This window comes from Capricornis sumatraensis, chromosome 19, assembly GCF_032405125.1.
Source record: "Capricornis sumatraensis isolate serow.1 chromosome 19, serow.2, whole genome shotgun sequence".
Lineage (NCBI taxonomy): Eukaryota > Metazoa > Chordata > Mammalia > Artiodactyla > Bovidae > Capricornis > Capricornis sumatraensis.
The window spans coordinates 41,461,209-41,486,465 of record NC_091087.1 but is presented as its reverse complement, the minus strand read 5'-3'; the positions used below and the strand labels follow the sequence as shown (position 1 = coordinate 41,486,465).

The window sequence follows — 25,257 nt, the reverse complement described above, 5'->3', positions numbered from 1 at the left end:
GGTATTTCATACAGATGCAGTCAGAAGTAGCTATACATGAAAGAAGCCTAACATAAAAATAGAGCTTTTTCCGTCCTTCCGTCCGGAAAGCAAACATCCTTCAATAAACATGCAAGGCAGCTGCCTAGAGGGACCCAGGGCTGATGAGGAGGTCACAGAGGGCAGCCCTGGGCCTGCAGGAATACTAGCCTCCCGGAGTCCTGGCAGGAGGGAGAATGAGGGGGTGATCTGGGTCTAGCGAGTCCAGAAGGACTCTGGCCTCAGCCCTAAGGTCCAGAGATGGGGTCCCTCATTCCTCTTTTTAAACCCCACTCTCTGGCCCACAGGCTCTTAGGCCAAGAGCATCACTGCATTTCATCCGTTTGAGGAGGAGTTTTTGAAAAATAATCTCCAAAAGATAGTCTTGCATCAAGGCCCCAGCTTCAAAGTCAGAGCCTGTGTTGTGTGGCCTGCAACACCCTCGCCCCACGGGGGCCCAACAGCCGCCTGCGGCTGGCCATCTGCAGGCCCGGTGTCCCCCGTCAGGTTTACGCAGTCCCCCTGGGAAGAAGTGGTGGACAAGGAGCTCCTGGGCCCAGCCGGTTCCGGGTGTGAGACTTTTCTAGTGCCTCGGGGCTGCAGAAGCCTGCAGCACACCCGGCCCCGTGAGGCTCTAATGGACCAGCAGGCCAAGGATGAGCGTGGGCAGGACACCCAGCCAGAGGCTGGTGGCCACAGTGCAGGCGTGGCCCAGCAGTTGTGAGGTCATGGCGCTGTCCTCGCGCAGCAGCTCCCAGTGCTGAGCTTCGCGGAGGTAGGAGTCCTCCTGGGCCTCGCAGTAGTAGTGGCCGTAATGGAGGTCCGTGAGGTTCTCGATGAACAGGATGCAGCTGGGGCTCTGGTGGCTAGGCTCACAGCTCTGCTCCACACTGTTCTCGTGGCGCCAGGAGTAGGTGGCATGGCGGGACTCCACGGGGCAGCTCAGGTAGTAGCGGGAGTTCTGGGCCAGGGAGACCTTCTGCAGCGGGGCCTGCTCTGGGGAGCGAGAGGGAGGGAGCGGTGAGGAGCGGTGAGGGCTCCCAGGCTGTGTCCTCCCACACTGATAGGGCTACAAGGCCGAGGCTTCTAAATGAACGCGGGGACACCAGCCCCCCTTCTCCTCCTTACTCTCCTCTGCCTCCCTCACCCGACTCCTTGTAGAACCCCCACACCAAGGGGGCTCCTTCCACAGGACTGTCCTGCCCCATCTGTCTGGAGCCCCCAGGACCAGATTTGGCCGCCCTTGGACAGGGCAATGGGGCACGAATATACCACCCCCATTGGACTGCAGCTTCTGAGCTGGGCCAGATAGGTACCTGGCTTCGGGTTGGGGCACCCCTTGTGTGGCTCGACTGGACTGATGGACTGCAGCACTGGCCTGGAGTTGGAAGGAAGAGAGAGGCTAAGAAAACAGGAGGCCACAGGCCCAGCCCCTTCCCTGGTCTCACCCCCGACCAGTAGCAGCAGTGGTGCCCACTCAGAGGAGGGTCTGGCCAGAAGGGACGCCGCCCACCAAGCACTACTGCTGTGTCCACTTTCTCCTAGGAGCAGGGGGCCCAGCCAACATACTCTTGGGAGCTGTAGATGGAGACACAGCGGTCCTGGTACCAGCCGCAGTAGGGGTCGCGGGCCATGAGGCAGCCGTGACAGCCCCCGGTGTAGACTTCACACAGGTCCAGGGGTACCTGGCTCACCTCCCACTGGGAGTTCACATACAGTTTCCGCTGGGAGGAAAAAAATGACCAGTCAGGTCAGGGACCCCAACTGAGTTCTAAATCCCCAGGCTGAGGTCCAGCTGCCTGGCAGGCCCAGGGGCCCAGAGACCCTGAAAAGGACATGCGAGTCACACACAGACGGGCTCTGTCCTCAGGTCACGTTGGCCCCACAGGGCGGGTTGAGGGTGGGGAGGCTCACCCGGTCAGCATCCAGTGACATGGCCTGGATAGCGGCCGCACGGCGGAAGGGCTGGATCTCCAAGATGTTGAAGACAAGGCCGTGCTCCCGCTCCCCCGGCTCCACCACCTTGTGGATGGTGCCCTTGTCTGTGGGTGAAGAGCAGAGGGTCAGCAGGCGGGAGCCCCACCACAGAGCCAGGCAGACTCCCCCTGGGCTGAGCTGACCAGGAAAGACACAGGTGGGCAGGGCTATTTAAGTCAAGGCTCAGGCGAGGGTCAGAGGACTGGGGTGGGGTGGGGAAAGGACAGCATGACTGGGGAGGGTCTTAAGGACCCAAAGATATCACAGGAAGTTTCCAAGACTGGGCCAGGGAGGCCATCCCAGGAGGCTCTGGGCTCCCCAGGGCCACAAGGGGAAGCCGGAGCACGGAGAAGAGAACCAGCAGTCCCACGTGCCCAAGCACTGCCAAGCCTCCAGCTACACGCATCAGTTACAGTACTTCATTTAACCCCCCATCCCCTGGGAGGAGGGTATCAACATCCCCACTTCAAAGGAAAGGAAATGAGGCTCACAAAGACCAAGCAACTTGCTCAAGGTCACGCAACTGGTGACTGGAACTCAGAGCAGGCAGAACTAGACCCTTCCAACCTCTTCTGTTTCCTGGACTCTTTCGGATGTGCTTTCTTTGAAATAAACTTTTTATTTTGGAATAATTTCAGATGTACTGAAAAGTCACAAAGACAGTCCAGAATTCCCATATACCCTTCGTCCAGTCTCCCCGAAGGTCAGCATCTTGTGTGACTGTGAGGTTTGTCTCAGCCGAGCAGTTGACACTGGTTTGTTATGATTAAGTCGACTGCAGACTTTATTGGGATTTCACGGGTTTTTCCGCTAATGTCCTTTGTCTGTTCCAGGATCCAATCCAGGATTCCATACTGCATATGCAGTCTTAGGGGATTTTTTTATTTTTCTAAAGTCTTAGACCTGAAAAGGACCTTAGGTTCCACATAGGGGATCCCAAGGTCATATACTAAGCTGCCTGCCTCAGAGCCCAGAGCTCTCTCCATTCACTCCTGTCGGGGACTAATGGGCATCCTGACCCCTGAGTCTTCCCAATCCTACCTCCCCGGCTGTCCCAGTTTCTAGAATAGCCTACCTCACTTTCCCTCCCTCCCAACTTCCCAGGGCATCCCTTGCCCCAAAAAAGCAGTCAGATGATCAGATGACTGCCTGCCGGGGACATTGCCTCTAAGTGTCCACGATCCCCCCTCTGCAGGTTCTGGGATGTGGTCCCTGGCTCCCTTGGCCTGACAGGCTTCCAGCCCATGCACTACCTTCACACCCACACTGCCCTTCACCTCCTCCACACAGCCCGGTGACAACCTCTCATAGCTTCTTCCAGCTGTAAGAGCCTCCCATTCTCTGCAGAAGGCTCAGAAAGTCCTATCTCCCATCCAGCCCCAATCCTTCATGCTGCAAACTCCAAAACAGTATCTCTCTGATGGCCCTCAGGGAGAACCGAGACAATGCCCTCATCACTCAAGTGCATCGGCTTCCAAGTCTGCAGAAAGGGAGCCTACAGCTCCCTCAGCCCAGGACCAGCCTGCCTTGTCCTGGCTCCTGCTCCCAGTCCTACATCGCCACCCCCCTACACCCCAGTGCTCTATCCTGCTGGCTGGTCACAATAGCCGGGCCATCCGCTGCTGGAGCAGAGCAAGGACAGGGGTCAGTGGGTGGAGCCAGGGAGCAGAGAAGGACAGGGGTCAGTGGGTAGAGCCAGGATGAATGGAGGAGTCAAGGGTGGTGGATCTCACAACTCGGAAGCCAAGCCTGTGAACGGGAAATTACTCTCCCCAAGACTCCTAAGTGCCAAAACACCAATGAGGCCACTGTGACCCTGAGAAAACCCCAAGGTGAAGCAACAGCAGGAAGTCACATAGGCGGTATGTGCAGTTGAGGGGGCTGCCTGAGGCCTAGACTATAGGACCCCAGAGGTGTTAGGCACTGGGGGAGACACTGCTTTTCTGATGGCACCAGCACCCAGTCCTTAGGAAGGCCTATAGCACCCTCCCCTCAATACTGATCTCCATGTCTGCTCCCAGAGCATCTTCACCCACAGTCTGGGACAAGGAAGTTGCTCTAAAGCCACCGCAGGGCTGTTTTCTTCATGACCAATGACCTTCTGGGATGCAGGCTCATCTTTAAGAATGTTCTATTCTGCTTCTGGGGCCAGCCAGACCCCACTCCCAGAGGGAACCCGTCTAGGGAAGAGGAGGTGGCCCCGCAGTCCTCCGCAAGACCCTGCAAAGGCGCTGCCATCTGGAGGCCCTTCCTCATATCTCATGAAACTCTTTGCATCCCACAGCAGATGTTTCCTCTTACCTGCATAATCTCAAAGACAGCGAGAGGGGCCAGTTTCCTCACTCTGCCTGGCAGAGGCCCATAGGACACCTGGGACCAGGCCCTTTCACCTGACTTTCCACATCTCTTCCTACCATCCCCAGGAGTCAGAGTGCTGGACCAAGCTACACCCAGCTTTGCTCACACTCACTACATTTCTGCCTCTGAATCCAGGTACCTTCCAGCCTTCGATGCCCTCCTCCCTCTGCCCCATCTCCTCCAGGAAGCCCTCACTGATTGACTCTTTCACAGCTACACATATTAATTCCTGACAGCTCTTAGCCACTCAGTTCTCCCTTCCAGGTATAACTATCCAACCAGATGTTAATGACATTACTCTTTATACTCATTTTTACCAAGCAGACTGGAGAGGGGGTCCCGGGTAGCCCCTCACCTGTGGTTAGGTAAAGCACGTGGAAGGTCTCCCCATTGCTGGCATGCATGCGGTGGACAACCACCTTCTGGTAGTGGTACTTAGAGTGGAACAGTGGTGTCTTCAGAGGCCCCATGGGCTCCACCCTCTGCACCACCTCAGGGTGACTGTCGGCCACTTGGAAGGTCTCTGTGGGTATCGGCTGCCGGTCTGGGAGGCACTGGGCGAGGAGAACAGGTCCAGATCAGTGGGGTGGCTGGGAGATGGGGTCGCAGCCTGGGCCATGGCGGGTGTCACTGCTCACCTTGCCAGGCCGTGGGTTGGGGAGGCTCGAGTGGTAGCCCTTGAGTGAGGAAGTGCAGAAGACCTTGTCAATGTCACCAAGGGAGTACACGCAGACCGCCGAGTAGTTCCTGGGGGGACATAGAGACCACCTCAGTGGGAGGCCCAGGACCGCCCATCTCCACTCACTCAGGCCAGCCCTGCACCAGATGGAGTGTAACTACAGCCTAGCGACCAAGCCTCCTGGCCTTCGAGCTCCGTGACAGCAGGGACTCTCCTGGAGGCCAAGGCCAGTGCCTGAGTGTTAGCAAATACCACTGAAAGAAGGAGAGAGGCAGGACAGAAAGAGGGAGGGACGGAAGTTCAGCCTAATTTCTCTCTTTTGCAATATAAAACCACAACCTGTATTCTGTCACGGAATCACTAAGTTCAGAGGTCAACCCCAGGGCAGGAGGAATCCCAACACATTCATCCTTGGGATGTTAATGGCCACAGAGGCCAGAACCCCGTCCTCCTCCCAGCCCGCTGGGTCCATGCACACGGGAGCCCCAGAGCAGGGTCTTGGTTTCCCCACCCTGCCCCCACCCTCCCCACACACACCCTCACTTAGGCCTGCCTTGTTTTCAATCAATGAGAGTGATTAAGAGGTGTGATTATCAGGCACAGGCAATGCCTGAGCAGGTGTGATAGCACCCAGCACCCTGAGAGGCCTCGGCAGCCTTTTCCCAGGGCCCAGCAGCCGCTCTGCGCACACAGCTAGCGGACACACAGGCCCAGTAGCCGTGAGCATGCATATGGCACATGTGCACACAGCCGTCTATACAGACTCACAAACGCACCAGCATGCACATCCTCCTGAGCACTGTGTCTGCCCAACCCAGGCCCAGCAACAGCCTTGTCCCTTGAGCCTGGAATCCCTGTGCTTGCCATATCAGCCATCCCCTTGACAAGGCATAAGTGCTCTGATCCCCACTGGACACTCACCAGCCTAGCCCCAGGACAAGGCAACTCACCAGGGGTTGGAGAAGACACCGTAGACCCTAGTGTCCTTCCACTGGCCGTTAGGGTCGGGGAGCAGGAAGACGTCCTGGAGCCGGTTGAAGTTCCTATTGGTGGCAGCATCACTGCACACCAGCATGGCTTTCAGGAAGGTGTTCCACTTGGACACCGACAGTGAACTCTCACCACCCTGGTCCCCCTGGAAGGGAGGAGAGGAGGGGGAGGTCCCTCAGCACCTGCCTGGGCTGCCCCACATACCCGGGGCACCTGATGCCGGGAAGGCCAGCATCCAGGCTTCTGAGGAGGAAAAGAGGCCCTGCAAAGGCCCAGGACCTGCCAAGAGGCGAAGCTGGACTGCCCCACAACTCAGGCCAGGCTCCAGGTGGCAGGCCTGGCTGATCCAGGGCACAGGGCCCACAGTGGAGACCTGCAGGGTGCAGGGGTCAGGTCCCCATCAAGCACACTGGCTCAGACACACGTCTGCCCACTCTTACACATTCACACTCACACACATGACACAGACCTACACAACCCAGCATCTTCACGCAGGTGAAACACAAAACGTCAACACATGCTTGTTCCCACGCATATGCTCACACACACTCTCCACGAATACACACCTGTGCACACCCTCACACATGCACGTGACCCCAACCATCACTACCCATTCACAGATGCACCGACCCTCCTGTGCACACCCTCTTCCTCCCACAGTCCCATAGACTCCCTCACACACTTGCACACACACAGGCACTCACACACTCACTCACTCCTGTTCAGGCACAGACACACTCGCTCGCCCACCCTGCTCTGGCTCACCCTGCACAGCTGGGCCACTCGGGACACATTGAGCGGGGCCTCGGGATTCTTGTCAGGGTTGTCCTCTCGGAAGAAGTAGTAGATCTTGTCATCATAGGCCTGGTCTTGGTGCACGATGGTGGCCTTGATGAACTGTGGGTCTGCCAGGGACAGATATGAACGGGTGTGAGGCCGGGAACCTCTCAGAGGACCCAGCCCCCGAGTCTGCACAAACAAACCCACATCTAATCACACCAGGAATAAACTTCAGAACGCCAGGTCCAACACCCCAAGGGGGCCGAGACTCTGCACCCCCACCCCTCACCTGTTTTGCCCTCTCCTACAAAGATGTCATTGGCCCAGGAGCAATGACTTCATGCTGAGGGACTCGGAGGAGTCCCTGGGGGCCTCTATGTCACCTCTGCCTAATTGGTAGAAGAGGGAGTGGGTGTGGCCCCACATGAGCTCAGCAGAGGGACACGCCGTGGCTCCCGAGGACTGCACACGGGTCTGGGGCTTCCTCTGATGTGTCTCCAGAGGGTGTCAGGCCCATTCTGCCCCCACATCTTCACCTCTGCTATCCCCCGCTCCTGGCCAGGACCACCTCCTTGGCTCTCTTGTCTCAGGACTGCACCCAGCTCCCACTTTACTGATGGCCTGTGGCCCCAGCAGACCTCAGGGAGACTCCCCAGAAACATGAGGACCCCTGAGCATTCACACACCCTCAATGGCCCAGCCCAGCCCAGTGGGAGTCTGACTCACTCTGCATGACGGTGTCACTGGTGTACAGCTCTATCTCACCCTTGATGCGGCGGAACCTAGGGATCTTCCCGTTATATTCCTGCTTCCGGATGGTGGAGTACACCTCGTCCCCTGGGCACAGCGGGAGGGCCACGGATAAGGGCATGCAGCTCTTGGAAGTCCCTCCATGGGGCCTGGACCAGGCACAGGGCTGACCGCCCTCCCCCAGCCCAGCACAGCTGCCCTCAGGGCACCCGCCTGCTCCAGCCACGGCCCTACCGTCAAATGGCCCTACCGTCAAACAGAACCAGGGAGTTCTCATCAGGGCTGAAGGGCGCATAACCTTTCCTCTCCCCAAGAAACTCCACAGAGTTGTTCACCTGGGGGAGACCAAGGGGGTCAGAATGCCACGTGGTCCCATGGTCATTGCCTCCCATGGGTGCCAGCGGCTCAGCCAGGGTCCCCATCCTCCCAGGAACTCTGTACAAGATGAGACCAGCCACAGAGTGCCGCCCCCATCTCTTCCCACCTTGGGGGGCAGAAGCCCATCCAGACAAGGGTGAGCTGACCAGGCACACAGGGAGGGCCCTCCTCACCAGGATCCAGCAGCTGGGGCGCCGAGCATTGGTGCCACAGGCCAGCAGCCCTTCGTTCTGCTTCTCCAGGAGTGTGATGTAGTTCCCACAGTCCTGCCAGAAAGGCAGAAGGCAAGAAGTTGGTTGGAGGCCCTGGCAGGCCTAGCACTAGGACCCTCAGTCTTGGGAAAGAAGGCTTTAGAAATCTAAGCCCAGGAGGTATCTCTAAGGAGAGCCCAAGTGGGTGCAGTTGACTCCCACCCTCCTAAAAACAGAGGAATGGTTTAGGGAAGGAGTGTCTCCTGCTCAGGCCAGGAACCCTAGGACAGGGCTGCCTCTCTCCTCCCAAGACAGAGCCAGGCCTTCTTCCTCAGGCTCTTAGGGACTTTTCCAAGGGGCCCAGCCTCCTCTCTGCACTCCCTTCTCCCCACTCACCTGCTTGTCCCGGCAGGACCCCTTGGTGGAGCCAATGTTCACCTGGGGGAACAGGGAGGGGGGATGTGAGTCCACCTGCCAGGGGCAAGATGCCCCCAACTTCTTTCCATGCATCCTCAGGATGGGCTCGTTCGACAGATGAGCAATTAAGGCTTCAAAAAGGGGAGTGATTTACCCAAGATCACACAGGCTACTCAGCCTGAGACCCAGAGCCAAAGCCCAGAGCTCACGGGCCAGTCCAGAAATCTCACAAGACAGGGTCACAGGGTTTGGGAGGCCAGCTTCCTGCTAGGCCTCCCTAGTCAGCGCTCCCCACCCGGCCAGGCCTGTTAGCTTCATGCCTGTCTCCACATCACCCCAGCACCCAGGCCAGTCAGGACCACTTTCAGGGAGCCTTTCCCCAGACACCACTTATGGGGTATAACAGGGGGCTGACCAGTTCTGGAAGACATGCCATCTCCCCCAGATTCCCTGAAGCCTCTCACCAAGGCCAGAGAGGAGATAAGATGGGGAAAGGGACTCCCCTGATGGTCCAGTGGTTAAGAATTCACAGGCCGATGCAGGGGACACAGGTTCAATCTCTGGTCTGGGAAGACCCCACATGCCACAGAGCAACTAATTTTGTGTGCCCGTGAGTCCCAACTACTGAGCCCGTGCCCTAGAGCCCATGCTCCAAAACAAGGGAAGCCACTGCAAGGAGAAGCCCGCGCACCGGGCTCAACGAGAGAAACCCCGCACGCAGCAAGTAAAGCCCAGCTCAGCCAAAACAATCAATCAATCAATCAAAAGAAGATGGGGAAGGAAGAAGAGAGAAGGGGGCAGGAGAGGGTCCAGGCTCACCGTGCGCACGGAGGCGTTCCTGCCCTTGGAGAAGTCAAAGACATAGACTCTGTTGCGTCCGCCCACCCACACGGAGGAGCTGCCTGGCTCATGGAAAAGCACCGTGTGTGGCTCAGTTGAGCCGAAGTCCACGTGGTCCTGCCCTGCATGGCCTAAGGAAAAGACAACAGGCAGAAAATGTTGAGGCTGGAAGATCCCAGCCTGCCCTCCACGCACACTGCATCCACCGAGCTATGAGGGCTTGGAGCTGGCTATGGAGACATTGGACTCAGAGCTGTGAGCAGGAAATGAGAGGAGCCCTCTGGTAGGGGCTGGCAACCAGCTGTCCTCACCCCAAAGCCAAGGGCCCTACCCTACAATATGTATGACCTCAGAGTCGGGACAGAATTTAAGGACCCCTGGGAAGAACTGACCCCCACCCCCACCCCACTCCCCCCTCACACACACTCTGCTGCTCCCAAGAGGGCTGGGCTTGGAAAGGAGGTCCCTCAACTCTGCTCTGAGGCTCTCTACTGCCTAGGACAGAGCAAGCAGTCACCTCCACCTCCCGCAGGTAGCAAGGCCTCTAAGAACCCCATGGACAGTTCAGGCTCCCAGGAATCACTTTGCTCAGAACCCTCTCCCCTCCTTCAGGAGGCCCTCTCTGACCCTTCCCAGCCTACCCCACCCCCTGAGTGAGCAGGTCAGTAAGGATCAAAGCCAGAAAGGAATCTTAATGTCCAGTTCCTCCCATTTTAGAGATGGAAAAACAAAGGTCCAGAGAGGGGCAGCCCAAACTCACACGGGCAGTAGCAGGGGTTCACCTGGTGAGGGCTCAGCCAGGGCTGGCAGGCTCCCCTTCCCCAGCTACTCAAGGTCGAACTGGAGGCAGGACCAGAGTTTCTGCCCCCAAGCTGGACTCTGCCCTGGACTGCCCTGGCCTGGTTTCACAAGGATGCCAGCTCACTCCCGGGGGGATGACCAGCCCCCACTTCCCCGCAACTCTGGGATGGGGGCCCTTCGCGGAGCATAGCCTGGGCCTTTAAGTAGAAGGGCTGATTGGGACAGTTTTGCCCAAAAAAGAAACCTGCAGCCACTGCCTCCAGGGAGAAGATGTCTCATCTCCGGTGACATCGCTGAGGTCGTCCTGGTTGCAGGGCTAAATTACAGGAATGGGACAGCCTGTGGCAGCGCCCTCAGCAATCAGCCATAACTAGCATCATCCCACCTCCGACCAGCCCGTGCCCTCAGCCTGATCACTGTTTATTCAGCTGCAGCAAACTCAAGGGCAGCAGGCAGTGACACCCAAGCAGGACACCCTCAGCCCAGACAGAAAAGAACTGCCCTGTCCTTGACTTCGCCCCCAGGCCCCCTCAGTGCCATTTGAGCCATTCCTCCTGAATCTGCACTCAGCAGGGACAGAGCACCTTCTCCACCCTGCAACCTCCACCCTCTCCACTTTCATCCCCTTTCCTTAAGACACATTCTTGCATGGCCAGGTCACACAAGCAAGCGGGCTATTCTCAGACACCACCTCAGCTGTGGCCCAGCTCACTGTATAGAGGCCAGAACCAAGGGCCTTCAGGGACACTCTAGCTCAAGCTCGCACTGGAGGCAGGAGATTCTGGCTCATCCAGACTGAGTGTTGGTAGACAGGAATGCTCATGAAGACGCCAGCACTGCGGGCCACAGAGAAGCGCTGAGCTCACGGCCCTTGGGTTCACCTGGTGAGGGCTCAGCCAGGGCTGGCAGGCTCCCCTTCCCCAGCAGCTGGGATAAAATTAGAGTGTTAGAGTGCTGGGGAGAGACACAAGGTTTCCTGACTCAGCGCCCTGGCTCCGGCTCCCCTTTCACCCGCAGCCTGAGCAGCCACCACCGGCCCCGCAGACTAACCCAGAATCGAGACAGTCTGTGGCCCCAGCTCCCCACCTATTCCCCGAGACGCCCAGGCGGCCAGAAAAAGCTACATGTCTGGGCCTGAAGACGTGGGGCTGGAACCTGAGATCTGAGACCCTCCAGAGGCCAAAGGGGAGGAGACCCAAGCTCAGGTCACACTGGCCACCTCCAAACAGTCGCCTCAGCTCACAGCCTCAGAGGAGGGGTCTGCACAGCCAATGCTCGGCCCTAGTCGTGGAGGAAGGGGCACAGGAGGGGCCCTGAGAGAGCCTGTGTCTGGGGTCACAGGGCCATCCAAGTGAGGAGATGCAGCCTGTTCTGGGCGGTCTAGTCTGATGGGACAGCTGTGGCCTGGCCCTGGAGAGCAAGCTCTGCAGGGAGGCCCGTCCCTACCCTGGAACCCAGTTGGAGGGGTGAAACAGCCACACCAAAGCAAGTCTCCATGGCGCTCAAGCAAAACTGGTACAGACCCTGGGATGCTCACAAAGTATCGCTGAGAACACACAGGGAGGGTGAAGGCTGCACGGAAGTTGGGGGGCTGCTGGGTGCATATGGGGGTGCTGCTGGGTATACCATGACAGGACAGCCCTGCACAGATCTGCAAGCGTGAGCTCTGCTGTGCTCAAATCCTGGCTGTGGCTGTCAGGGTCAGGAGTGGGAGGGAGGCAGGAACTGCTCACCTCATCTTAACGGGAGAAACAGGAGCCCAGGAGCATTGCCTCCCTTGACCCCGAGGCGCCCGCCCCTCCCGGCTCTGAGCCTGGTGATGTGTATGGGGGAGATGGCACCAGCTCGGCCCCAGGACGAGGCCTTGGCTCGTTCCCTACCCCAGCCCCAGCCCGGCTCCCGCACTGCCCGAGGCCCTCAAAGGGCCTGATTGTGCAGGGGAAGTGTCTGAGCGGCAGCAGCTCAATGAATACATGAAAGGAAGCTTTGTTCAGGTCACAGGAGCGGGGGCTGGGGGGCTCAGGGGCAGGAGGGCTGCCTGGAAGTGAAGGCAGCACCAAGTCTTAGAGGCCAGGATCTGTGGCCCCTTGGCACCAAGAGGGGAGGGGGTGGCATTCAAGGCTCCACTCCAGCAGGGGTTGAGCAAGGCCAGGGCCTGCTCGTAAAGAGATTCAGTTTTGTATCCCTAAATATGTCTTCTTGCTTCCTTAGGAATCCAAAAGGATGGAGAAGGCAGACAGACCTATGCTAGATGGGTAAGAAACAGGCAGGAAGAGACTTCTAGGCAGTGGAACCAGCCTGAGCAAAGGCGGGGAAGCTGACAGTGTGGTGGGTGAAGAGACCTAGAGAGGAGACTGGGGAAGGTGGGCTGAAGCCCCCAGTGTGGTGATGGGCGAAGGGCAAGGCGGGGGACCAAGGCTACACCAACCCATGCCCTTCAGTCTCCGGACCTGCCTTCTCTTCCCAATGAGCAGGGCCAGGATCCACAGAGCCTCCGCTCCTCCAGCATCCCTGCACCCCAGGTCGCCCTGTCTGACCAGCACCGCCTCCCCCCACTTCCTATCCTGGAAGTCTAAAAGGAGCACCGTCTGGCACCGTGTCTCCCCCCTCACTCCCCGGCCTGACGCATTAGTGGCTGACTAAGTGGTAGCTAAAAGCTCCCAGAATAACCAGGGGTTCAGGCAGGGGAGAGGGCTAGGGACACACGGGATAGACATGGCTCCAGAGGCGAGCCAGGCACAAGCCCCCTACCCCCATGTGATTCTTTGCCAATCCTGGCTCCTTCTGGACCAAGAAAGGGCACACTCAGGCTGCCCTGTACCCAGCTAGACTCTGTGACCACCTGACCCCCCTCAGCCCCAGACAGAAATGAGGGTCAAGAAGATGGCCAGGTGTCAGGGGGGCAGCCCTCCCCCATCAGGCCCTCAGCCAGGCCATCCCTGGGGCTCAGATCCTGTGGGAACCAATCAGACCTGACCCCTCTGGTGACCCCACCCTCCCAGCACAATACCAGCAACAGACTGTCTGGGACAAGTGTGACCTTCTGTGGAGGGGGTTTTCCTAAAGCGGGGCTGCCTGCTGGAGCACCATTCTTCCTCATCAGCGCTGGGTGCTGTCATGCATGTCCTTACCGTCCCCACATCCTCACTGCCCGTGAAAGAGGGCTGCTCAGGGGAGGGGGGAGTGGTCACTAGAATGGGGAGCAGTGGCATTATCTGTGAAGGGAGCAACAAGGGATGGGCTCACAGTCCGGTCTGGACAAGGACAGCCTTCCAAGCTGACCCACTGACCAGACAGGCCTTGAATGCTCACCTCAAGGAGCCCTTTGAGAGCAGGCATGGGGCAAGCTCAGAGAATGGCAGGAATGCGGTATCCAGCAGGGAGTGCCTGCAGCAGGCAGCCAGGGAGGCCCAGGCATGGGGCAAGAGCCAGGCCACCCTCCGACTGGAGGCCCAACCACAGCTGTCAGGAGCCTCCTCCCATAGTCGGGCCCCACCCTGGATCACCAGACCCACCTCACACCCTTGCCAGAGGAAGAAGAGGGAAGGCCCACGCAGGGCCCAGGAATTAGCCCTCAGGCTCGCCATCCTGTGGAAGCCCACAGGTCAAGGAGAAGGGAAGGGAACAGTGGCTGAGCTGAGGGGCCCGGAGGCCAGAGAGACGGTGCCACTGGCCCAGGACACAGAACTAGGGAGACAGAGCAGGGCCAGGCAGCAGCTCAGGTTTCTGGAGCTCATCGCCCTGCTCCAGCCCAGGACCACAGCCTGGACTTCCGTGAGAGCGTCCTGATCTTCCAAAGCCGGCCATCCCCTTCTCTCGGCCGCCCTGCGTCATCTCTTGCTCTCTACCCTACATTCCCTTGCTGGCCAAGGGAAAAGTCACTGACCTGGTAACTAGAGGGATCACCCATCCACCATCCTTCCAGGTAGGACTCTGAATGACAAAACCTTTCCACTGGAAGAGGTGAGGGGCAAAGGAACAAATGTTTCATCGTTGCCTCTCGCAGAATGGCAGGGAGGAGGGCCCGGGAAGCCACTCCTTGTATCCAGAAGCCCAGCTTATGTGATGGCATGGGCCTGTGCTAAGGAAGGGTTGTGCTTGCTGTTGGGGTGCTGGCGACACTCGGCCAGGCAGGGCTCCAGACAGCTGCCAGAGAGTTGGTGTGCTGGGGCAGGTGGCACCCCTGAGGCGGTACTCAGGGTCGTGGGAGGGGTGCCGCTCTTTATCAACCGTGGGAACAGTGAGCTGTGTGCTGAGCCACGGGGGAGGGTCTTCCCACCCATCAAGGTCAGCCGTGGGTGGCAGGGAAGCATACCTCATGTACGGACTCAGCCCGGGTTCTCTCTGCGCTCCCTGTGGCAGCCAGGTGGCTGGGTGGCCGTGACTTGACCAGGGACTGGGCCTTCCTGAGTGTGGCTTCCTCCTCAGTGGAGGGCCTGGTACTTGCTAAGGTCTAGGCTTTATGACCCACCGTGACTTAGCAGCAGCAGCAGCAGTGACTCTTAGAACCAAACACTCGGGGTTAAGCTTGGGGGCATTTGGGGGAAAGCGTGGGGTTGTGAGTACTGGATAAGTCAGAGACGGCTTTCTGAAGGTCCAGGCAACAATGAAACCACATCCTCATCTGCCTCCACCAACTAGCTCACCAAATCCCCCCAACCACCCTGCAAAGAAGGCAAGACAGCACCTGCATGCCCATTTTACAGACAGGAAAACTAAGGGCCTTCCATGCCACCAAGGGCTGTGTGCTCTCTGCACTGTACCACTGTTCTCGAAGGACCAGAAGGCTTGGCTTGCTGGAGAGACGAGCTGGGGCAAAGGCTTGAGGGTAAGGAGCAGTGTGGAGAATATGCTGAGTGTGTGCTGGAGGCGGGGCTGAACAAAGATAGATTTGGGGGCTCAGGGAAGGCTAGCACAGAGGCCCAGCCAGACAGGGGAGGAGGCTCCAAGCCCAGGGAAGGCAGGAAGCCACGTCCTGTCCGGATTCTGCCCGGATTCCACTGGTTCTTCAGCTCAACAGTTTCTAAAAGCCCCAGAGTGAAGCTGAAGTCAGGTGGTAGCTCTTTCAAAGGAGAGGATAGGCAGAGACACTAGGCCTGCCCTTGGGCCCAGGGCCAGAGTAGGAATCAGGGAGAGGGCAAAGGATGGCTAAACCACCCCAAATGGAAGGAGGCAGGCAGGACAGGGGGCTTGAGAAACAGAAGGTTCCTTAGCTCAGCCTTAGCCTGGGCCAGAGGGGAAGGAGGGAGGGGTCAGAGAGCAAGGGCAGCCAGCCAGCATGGGCAGTTAGGGAGAGCTGGCAGGGGCCAGGCTGCCAGGGCTGCATTTCATCAGCAATCAGAAATGCCAAAGGGGGAGACGACACAGGCAACGATGATACCCCCACCTAACTGTTTCACAGCATTTACTAAGTGCTGGGCAGTACTCGAGTGTCAAATGTAGTAACTCATTCAATCATCACCTTCGAAGGCAGCTTCTTTTATCATGCCCTGTACGTTCTACCGATGAGGGCAGCCAGACACAGAGAAGTTGTGTAACCTGCCCAAGATCACCCAGCTCACTGGCGGTGTGGAGGCTGACACTCAGGCAGACTGAACCTGAAACCTGGGTTTATAACACTGGGCTCCAAAGGTGAGCCCTTGGAAGCTTCTAGGCCAGCCTCTCTCATACAAATGAGGAGACTGAGAACCAGAGAGGGTGGAACCTGGTCAGAGGCTACTTGCCTGACCTCTATCCACGATGCTCTAAAGAGAGTGTGTGTGTAAGGAAGCGTGGGTGTGCAGGCCTGAGGGAGGCAGGGACTAGGGACCTGGGGGTGTGTGCCGTACTGTGTGCTGACCACTATACAAGCATCCCATGATCTCTGCCCAGAATAGAAGCACAGCGCAGCATGGGCAGGCTATAGCGAAGGGAGGGTGTGCTCAGAGACCCTTCTTAACCATCCAACCAGCCAGGCTCCCGCCCAACCTGCACTGGTTAAAAAAACAAAACAAAACACTGCTTCTACCTCCCAACTCAAGAACCCACCGCGGGTCCCAACTGTGTGTCGCAGCAGGGCCCACCTCTTCCGCTGGGCAGTCGAGGCCCGCCGTCTCTGCTCCTCTCTGCCACGGCTGCATCCCGCTTCTACCCCTTCGCTTGCGCTCTCCCTTCCCGACCGCCTTTCCCCTTCTCTCTGTGCACACGGTCTTACCTGGGCTTGAAGATCTAGCCTCAACCCCTCTCTCCCCCCGCCGGCTTCAGGAAGTGTCCCAGACTGCTCCAGGCCTCACGGTTCCGTCCTCCCTCTGACCTTGTTCTATACACCATCTGGCACACACCATCTTCTCTCAGATCACATTGTTTGGTGGAATTTCACCTGGACTGTGGGGTCCTGAGGGTGAAGCCCAGTCCCCAGGGCCAATGCAAGGTCAGGACAGGCAAGTGCGGGCAGCTGAGGATGTTAAAAAGAAGCAGGACTAGGGTAGGCCAAAGCCCAAGGTCAGACTCGGAGACACCTTAGGACAGGCTCCTGGGCCACCAGCAGGGTACCTTCCTCCCTCACTAGGCTGGCAAAGAGCCCTGGGCCCAGAAGACAAGGATACAAGCAGCAATCTATGCCACATTCTGCCCCACTTCACGTCCCTGCTCCTGTCTAGCCTGGCTCTTCCTCCTCCACCAGGCAGTCGTCCCAGGTTGCACCACCCCACACTGACCCTTCCTGCTCTCACTTCCTGTCCCAGTCCTTGGCTGCACCAGGCTCCTGACCTCCCCAGGTGCCCTCTCTAGTCACAGGCTGCAGGACAACCTCTCCAGGTACCAGCAGGCCCTCCAAGGGCAAACCCAGAACCTCTCCTCTGCCCTCACCGGAAAAGCAACTGAACACAGACCTAGACACAGAGCGGGGACTAGCTGCCCTCCTTCGTGAGGGCTGCCCCCAGGGGTGCTGGGTTAGAGCCTCACCCCTGACTGGCAGAAGGGGTGCGGAGATGCGGCAGCCTCAGCCTAATCCCCGGCTGCCGTGACGGTTAAACCCCGATTAGCCCATGCAGCGACACAGATCAACCTGCTCCCAGGACCTGAGGCCCAGCCCTGAGGAAAAGAGCAGAAGAATGCGTGGAGCTGGCGCAAATCCAAAGTCCTGAAGGGAGGAGGTCAAGCTGCTGAAGCTCCCAGGAGCAGACAGCGCTGGGGCAGGGAGAGTCTGGGTCCAGCTGAACTGGAAATGGATTTGGGGAGCCACAGCATGAAGACCAGAGAAAGCAATGGCCCCCCACTCCAGTACTCTCGCCTGGAAAATCCCTTGGATGGAGGAGCCTGGTAGGCTGCAGTCCATGGGGTCGCTACGAGTCAGACACGACTGAGCGGATTCACTTTCACTTTTCACTTCCATGCATTGGAGAAGGAAATGGCAACCCACGCCAGTGTTCTTGCCTGGAGAATGCCTGGGACGGGGGAGCCTGGTGGGCTGCTGTCTCTGGGGTCGCACAGAGTCGGACACGACTGAAGCGACTTAGCAGCAGCATCAGCAGCAGCAGCAGCATGAAGACAGACAGACAAGTGGAGGGAGGCCAAGAGCTGAGGCCAAGGACAGTCCTGGGAGGAAGACACTGCCCTGGTCCCGGCTCCGCCCATCTCACTGGGTGATGCTGGGCCAGTCCCTGGCTTCTCTGGCCTCGGTTTCCCCATCTGTGGAATGAGTGGTTAGCCCAGGTGAACTCTGACGTTTGTTTTCTGACATCAGGCTGTGAGAGTTAGAGTCATCCGAGAAGGCTCCTTGGAGGAAGTGAGATTGAACCAACAGAAAGAAGGAAGCGGGGCAAGTTGGGTGCTTGGAGGAATGACCAGCAGGGCAACAAGCAGCAGGGCAATGGCCTTGAGGCAGGAAAGCATGGGGAGTGGGGAATGCTGAGGGAAGACCTACGGCCAGGGTGGGGTGGGGGTGCAGTAACGGGCTTGGAGGCAGACTGGCCATCGGGAACAAGAGAGGGATGGATGAAATGGTCCCTCAAGCCTGGGCTGGCTAGGAAAGGGAGAAGCCCAAGGCCTCTGACATCTGGGGGCCACAGTCCCTGCTCTAGGAGGACCCCCTTCCTCCCCCACCCTTGAAGAGAGGTGGCTTCCGGGGCAGCCAGGACTGACCAAAAAAGGAAACCAAGAAAGGAGGAACCAGAGCTGTCAACTAGAGCAGAGGAAGTGCTGTCAGCCCCTTGTGACACAGCTAGACTGCCCGGCAGTGGCACTGGGGGTGGAGGACAGGACGTCAGCTGGGGCCTGAGCTGTCAACTCGGGGGCCACCCACTCCTACCACTGCCCCTTGCAGGCCACTGGGTCCCACCCCGTAGGCTGAGCCTCGGCGTCCCATCTGCACATTAGGGGTCCTGGCTCAGCCTTCCTCAAAGAAGGGTGCCCTGCTCTCCCTGCTTCTCCCAAGTGCCCAGCCTGGGTAGTGATCCACCCTGGGTAAGGAGGTGAAGGTTCCTGGAAGTGGAAGCTGGGCAGAGGAAGGCCATCTGCACCTCCCACACCAGCAGGGCCTGGCTGACGCTGGGCGAGCTCCTCAGCCCGTGAAGCATCTCTGCTGAGGACTGGGCCTCCTCACCCGGGTAACAGCAGGAAAGCTCTGGGGTCCCTGGACCTGCCCCAGCTTCCCATCAGGGAGCTATGACACAGGGAGGTCTTCCCTGCCCACCATGGTCCTTCCTTCCTGCTGCTGGGCTGGCTGTGGAAGGCCAGGTGGCCTAGCTCAGACATCCCCCTCCTACAAGAAACCCTCCTGGAGCCCCTAGGCCAGGCTGACTCAATGTTCCTCCACACAGCTCCTTGCCTCTCCTTCGTCCTAGTTGCAAGTTCTGGGGTCTGAAATCCTGTCATACCAGGGTACTTCCTCCTGTCCCTCCCCTCTCAAGCTGGCTCCTATTCCACGTACCATCCTGAGCGATCACCTCTTCCAGGAAGCCTTCTCTGATTGTGCAGACTAGATTAGGTACCTCCTTGACCCCCACAGCTGCCCTCTGTGACAGGCCCCGACATGTTGCATTGTAACTGCAGGTTGACTTGCCTATTTGTCTCATCTACACAGAGAAGCCTATGCACTCATCTAGTTTCTCATTCCTGGTTCCCTAGGCCCAGGACCAGCACAAGGTTGGCCCCAGCAAATGATAAATGCCAAAAATACTGAATTACTATGCCCACCCCCGGAGTTACAGACCAAATGAGCCATTTCCTCCAGCTGATCAGCCATCAACTTATGAGGGAAAATGATAGGAAAGAACAGAAAACTAAAGGAGTTCCCCTGACTTCCCAGGTTTTGGTTTCTCCTCACTGCTTGGGTTTGAAGAGACCACTACAGCCTCCACCTGCCCCAGAAAGGCAAAGGATTAGTGTTCTGATAAGGATGTGCTCAGTCGCTTCAGTCATATCCAACTCTTTGCAACCCTATGGACTGCAGCCCGCCAGGCTCTCTGCCATGGGATTTTCCAGCCAAGAATACTCGGTGGGTTGCCATGCCCTCCCCCAGGGGGTCTCCCATGACCCAGGGACTGGACCTTCATCTCCTGCATTGCAGGTGGATTCTGTTATCACTGAGCCACCAGCTCCTTCCTACAGGGAAGCTTTGGGCTTCCCTGATGGCTCGGCGGTAAAGAATCCACCTGCAATGCAGGAGATGCAGGTCCAGTCCCTGAGTCATGGAAGATCCCCTGGGGGAGGGCACAGCAACCCATTCCAATATTCTCGCTTGGGAAATCCCATGGTCAGAGCAGCCTGGCAGGTTACAGCCCACAGCGTCACAAAAGAGTCAGACACGATTTAGTGACTAAACAACACCTGCTTTGGAAATTTGAGGAAACTGAGGCTCAGAAAAAGTCAAGCACTTGCCCAGAGATACACAGAAAATCATCAGAGCTGGGTCCAGAACCAGGCTTCCAACTTCCCATCTCTTTCTCCCTCATCATGGTCGTCTTGGGCCAGTGCCGGACATCTTACATCCCAGCCTGCTCTTAGAATCTTCATTATTCAGGAAAGGGGGACCACAGAGCCAGCAGGAAACTCCCGGTGACATCACCAAGCATCTCTCCCAGCTTAGAAACTCCCCGTCCTCCTGGGACTTGTCCCCCCCATACCCCCACCCCCCACCCCCACCCCGTTCTGCAAGGGGAGTTCACCTTGAAGGTGATGAATACATCTGAGTCCCCAAGGGGGCAAGGATTTCCACTGGAAATGGTGATGCTTGGGGAGCCCCAGCTGTGACCTCATCCCCCAAAGGAGGTGACAACAACCCCCTACCCTGGGGAGTGGCCCCATAATGGCTCCCCCAGCAGCTGCCGAGTCAACAATAACATCCTGTGTTTTAACTGGACAAGGGAGATGGCAGAACCAGCTGGATAAGTGGACACTGCGCTCTACTTCTTGCTGTGGACAAGCTGGCTCACCTCTGACCTTGGAGATCAGGGTCTTCTGGGTCTTCTCCATTTCCTTCAACCAGGGATAGAATGGGAGAGGGGTACACAAGGATGCCCACCTCCTGCCTTCACCTGCAAACCACTCCCCTCCAGCTCCTGCTGCAGGGAAGTCAGGTCCACAAAGTCACACCCTTGACTGGCCCCTGTCTCAGTGACAGCTCTAGGGGGAAAAACTCCAGAGCCCTGACAAGCTCTGAGGGTCAGAGACAAGTACAGAGCTCAAGGGCAACTGGCAGTTCTGGGCCAACCTTTATCAGGCTGGAGAGGCATCAACCCCCCTGACAAGAACAGGCTAGGACCTTCCCAGAACTCCCTTATCTAATCATCCCCTAGGACTTGGGGGTTCAAGAGGCAGAAAATAAATGACAGAGAAAGATCCCTCTATATCCATTCCAGTCCTCACACTTGTCCCGGCTTATAATTAAAACCCCAGTTTAGGCCTCACGGAAAAGCAGCTCCAGAACCACCATTATCCTTGGTCTAGTCATTCCTGGAGGCCGCCATCCCCATCCCTTCACCCCACTGGTATACAGGGACCTAGGCCTCCAGCACGGCTGGGAAGGTCCTCCTCTCACCCTACTCCTGGGTTTGCCCTGCCCAAGCCCATTCCTGTCCGACTGCCATGTGTCACTCCATGGGAAATAGGAGGCAGCTGTCAGCTAGGCATACCATTACCAGCTGGTGGTCCTGGGGGACAGGTGGATGGCAGGGTTTGTCTGGCCTGTGGGGTGCCTGGCACCAGTGAAGAAGATCACAGATTGCTCTTGGCCAAGAAAGGTGAGGGGCTGGCAGGCCCAAGTGGAGGTCAATAGTGCGTTACCCAACAGAGGGCACGGCCAGTGTGGCTACAATAGTGAACTGCGTGCAGTGGAGAGAGCACTTTGGAAAGTGGGTAAGAGGACAAAAATCAGTTTTAAATAGCCTCAGGGTGGGAACTAAGTGCCCGACGAGATGGGAAGGCAGCATTAAGTGCTAAAAGGTGGGTGTGCATTAAATATGTGTGTGAAAGGGTATCTTGGGAAGACTGGGGGATGGGGAAAAGCAGAGCCAAAGGCAAGGGGTTTGGCACAAGGGGAGATTTCAGAACACTCAGGCAGGGGGAGATTTTAGAACACTCAGATGTGGCCATCATCCCCTTCAAAGTGCACAAACGCTGTGCTGTCCAAGACAGCTAAGCAGACTGAGGAAAGACAAGGATGCTGAGAAGGGAGAGAGCCCAGGGTGGAGCTGGTATGACTGAGGGCGTGTTGGTGTCCACCTTAAGTGGGCAGTCAGGGAGGGCTCAGATGCCCCGCTCCACTTGCACCAGGAATATCTTTGTCTGGGTAGCAGAGCTGGCCAAGAAACGGCCTAAATCTTTCTTCACTTCCTAACTCAGAATAAGCTCTGGTCCCTGCCAGATCAGAGCCCCCTCTCTGCAATGTGAGCTCACACAATGCACAGTGACCTTGGGCGAGTCACATTCCATCCACTGCAGCAGCAGCTCAGGCCACTTGCTTTTGGAGTGGGTTTTTCTTTTTTTTCTCTCTCTCCGCTAAGAATACCTGCCCCAGATAATGCTCAGGCTCTGGCAATCCCTGCAAACCGCCTCAGGCATCAAAGAGCTCCCGGAGGGTCCAAATCTACCAGCCCCCCAACCCCCACTGCCGGTCCACCACCACCGCAGGGGGGCCGCGCCGACGCCGAACATGGGGACAGAGCCCAGTGGCAGGGGGGTGGGGAAGCATTTTTGTGCATTGCAGAGGAGGGGAGCTCAGTCCCTCGAGGCATAAAACCCCTCAAACCACCCAGCTGGTTTTCCGACCCACGTACAGTGGTCTAAACTGAGACGCCCCTGGGGGAGACTCCGGTCCCCCAAGTTCACATAACCATGAGGGCCTAAAAGCTGCACTCCTTCCCCAGGTCCTCTGCCTGGGGGTCCCAATGGCCGCGCCCTACCCATCGGGTACTGCCCCCACGCTGGCGCCGAGCCCTGTGACAACTGCCACGTGCGGACAAGGGGGGAGCGGCTGGTCCCAGCACTGCAGAGGCAGCACCCGGGTGCCCGAAGCCTCTGCACCGCACCTTGTCCGGGCTCTCCACAGGGTGCCCACCCCTTTACCCGGCCCGCGCTTGGGGCCGGGGCGGGGGGCGGGGGCAGGCAGCGGGGTCTTTGTTCCCGCAGCCCGAGCGCAGCGGCGGCAGCAAAGGGTCCGCGCCCCCTTGCCGGCCCCACTGGCTCCCCCGCACGCAGCTAGAGCCCGCAGCTCTGGAAGATAGAGCCGGGTGGGGGTCCCGGCGGGAGAAAGGATCCCCCGCACAGAGGCCCGGGCGCTGAAGGACGATGAGTGCCTAGGGCCGAGAAGAGGGCCCTCTCCGTCCCCCTGAGCCCGGCCGCTGCGGCTCCCGGCTGCGGGAGGACTTGGAGCGACTTAGCTGGGCTCCGGCCCCCGCCGCTCGCTCGCCGCAGCGTTACAGCCCGCTCCGGTGTGGCCGCGCGCACATTCACACACTCACCCGGACCCACACGCTACCGGCGGGGACAGCCCGGGACCCACGGAGCCGCGCGCACGCACTCCCTCCGGAGCCGCACACTCCGCACCCGCCCCGCGCGGCCCTGGATCCCGCGCCCCGCAGCTCGAGCGGCGCCACCTACCTTTCCAGACAGCGGAGATGCGGGGTCCGCTCTTCGGGTGGCCTTGGGAGGCGGCGGCCGTCCAGACCAGCTGCAGCAGCAGCCGCAGCGGGAACCTGGACCGAGCCAGAGGGCTGGAAACGCGGGCTCGCGGGGCGCCGAGGGCGGTGCATCTGGACGGAGGCGGTGTCATCCCCGGAGCGGAGCGACGGCGGAGAGCAGCCAGACTGAGCCAGCGCCCGAGCGAGAGCTGAAGCCAGTGCGAGGAGGCGGAGTCAAACGCCTGACCCCACCCCGGCCCTCCCCCGCCCCTCTTCTCTAGGCTAGCCAAGGGGAGATGTAAGTGCCCCCCCTCCCCCCCACGCCCCAGGGAAACCTACACCACCTCTTTCTGGGCAACTCCACCGGCAGGCAGAACCCGGGTGGGCAGCGAGCAAGACAGACTTAGGGTCTTCCGTGATGAGCTCCAGGTTCTGTCCCCTCTGTGGGCCTTAGAGTCGCTCCCCCCACATCATAAAGGGATTAGCCTAGCCTAAAAGTCAGGCAGGACCTCTCCTGAGGGCTCAGACAACCTCGCTAATGGTCAGCTAAGTGTTTGGACCCTGAAAGCTGTGGTTCTCAGAGGACAGGCTGGCCAGAGTGGACACAGCTCCTCTGAGCCTATAAGCAGAAGCAAGAAGCTTTTCCTTAAGCAAGGGGGGCGGGTTTTGTGCAGAGGGTCAATAATCTGTGGGGAGCACTCAGAGCCCCATCCTTGCTCTGCTGCAAGAACACGGAATTTTCATCTTGGCCTGGCTCCCTCCCCTCCCCTCTCCTCCCTTCCCCAGCCAGCAGCCTTCTGGGCTGCCTCCCCCCCCCCCCAGCCAGCTGGTGTATGCTCAGAAAATCCAAACTCATTTCCATGTGAGTGGAGGGGGATATAATTAAGAAGGCCCCTTCCCCAAGTAGAAAGAGAGGGAAGCATCTTGCATGCCCAGGACTCACTGCTGGGGAAACAAAGTCAGGCCAGCTTTAAGGGCTCTCTGCCCACAGGATGCACAGGGCTCAGCTGAGCAGGCAATCTGATGACCCAGTGGTGACCCCCTGCAGGTCTGACCACATCCCTCTGCAGTCATCTGAACTGCCCAGGCAACTCTGCCATCAGCTCATCTTTTCCGAGCCGCACGTCTGCCCTTTGTAAAGGAGTCTCCTCTCCCTCAAGCCAGTCAGGACCCAGACCCTCCACCTGTGCTCCAGCCCAACCTAAGCGTGGTGGGAAATCCACTTACCCAGTGCTGGTGCTGTGCCCTGCTGTGCTATGTCGCTTCAGTCGTGCCCGACTCTTTGCGACCCCGTGGACGGTAGCCCACCAGGCTCCTCTGTCCATGGAGATTCTCCAGGCCAGAATACTGGAGTGGGTTGCCATGCCGTCCTCCAGGGGATCTTCCTGACTTAAGGATCAAACCTGAGTCTCTTATGTCTCCAGCATTGGCAGGTGGGTTCTTCACCACCTGCGCCACCTGGGAAGCCCCACCTACTGCTTACTGACCGTCTGTCCTCAGGTGGACTGCCCGTAGAGAAGACAGGTTGAGGAGGAAGCAGCAGAAGTGCACTGGGGCCCCCAAGACCCACACACCTAGCTGGACTTGATTCACACACTGCAGGCACCACCAAAGACAGAGAGCAGGCTGCCCTGGCCCCAGCCCCAGCGCCAACCCTCTGCCCAGCCTGCAGCCCCAGGAAAAGGCTATCACCAGGAAGTTCGGCCTTACCGTTCCATACTTTGTTTCCAGTTATCCTCTCCTTCTTCCCCAAGTGCCCCTAAGACACCCCAACAGGCCAAAAGATGAAATTAAGATGCCTCCAGGGATAGTGCAGAACTAGGTTCCTGGCCCACTGGGAAGGGCCAACAGATTCCTGATGCCCAGAGGTACAAGCCCCAAAGAGAGGGAGGCCATGGACAGCTGAACAGCCCAGCTGCCCCGGTCCTACACTCAAGCCTGTGGCCCTGAAGCCAGCAGCATGTCCTGGCCCAGGCTGACC

General features: G+C 58.5%; 1 protein-coding gene across 3 annotated transcripts; it reads right to left on the bottom strand.

Annotated features, from left to right (window-relative positions):
• SEMA7A (semaphorin 7A (JohnMiltonHagen blood group)) lies at positions 1 to 23,437 on the bottom strand. 3 transcript variants are annotated; one of them, XM_068990817.1, is made up of 14 exons: positions 23,257 to 23,437; positions 9,358 to 9,509; positions 8,518 to 8,559; positions 8,104 to 8,196; positions 7,803 to 7,887; positions 7,529 to 7,639; positions 6,788 to 6,927; positions 5,983 to 6,167; positions 4,992 to 5,100; positions 4,709 to 4,907; positions 1,933 to 2,060; positions 1,588 to 1,742; positions 1,335 to 1,396; positions 1 to 1,014 (listed from the first exon to the last, which is right to left on the bottom strand). In XM_068990817.1, the coding sequence occupies exons 1-14, from the start codon at positions 23,426 to 23,428 to the stop codon at positions 653 to 655; spliced, it is 1,995 nt and encodes a 664-aa protein (XP_068846918.1). In that variant the 5' UTR covers positions 23,429 to 23,437; the 3' UTR covers positions 1 to 652. The 3 variants fall into 3 exon arrangements, with proteins under 3 accessions (XP_068846918.1, XP_068846919.1, XP_068846920.1); XM_068990818.1 differs by having other exon boundaries at positions 9,358 to 9,500; XM_068990819.1 differs by lacking the exon at positions 8,518 to 8,559.
• Between the last annotated feature and the right edge of the window lie 1,820 nt (positions 23,438 to 25,257).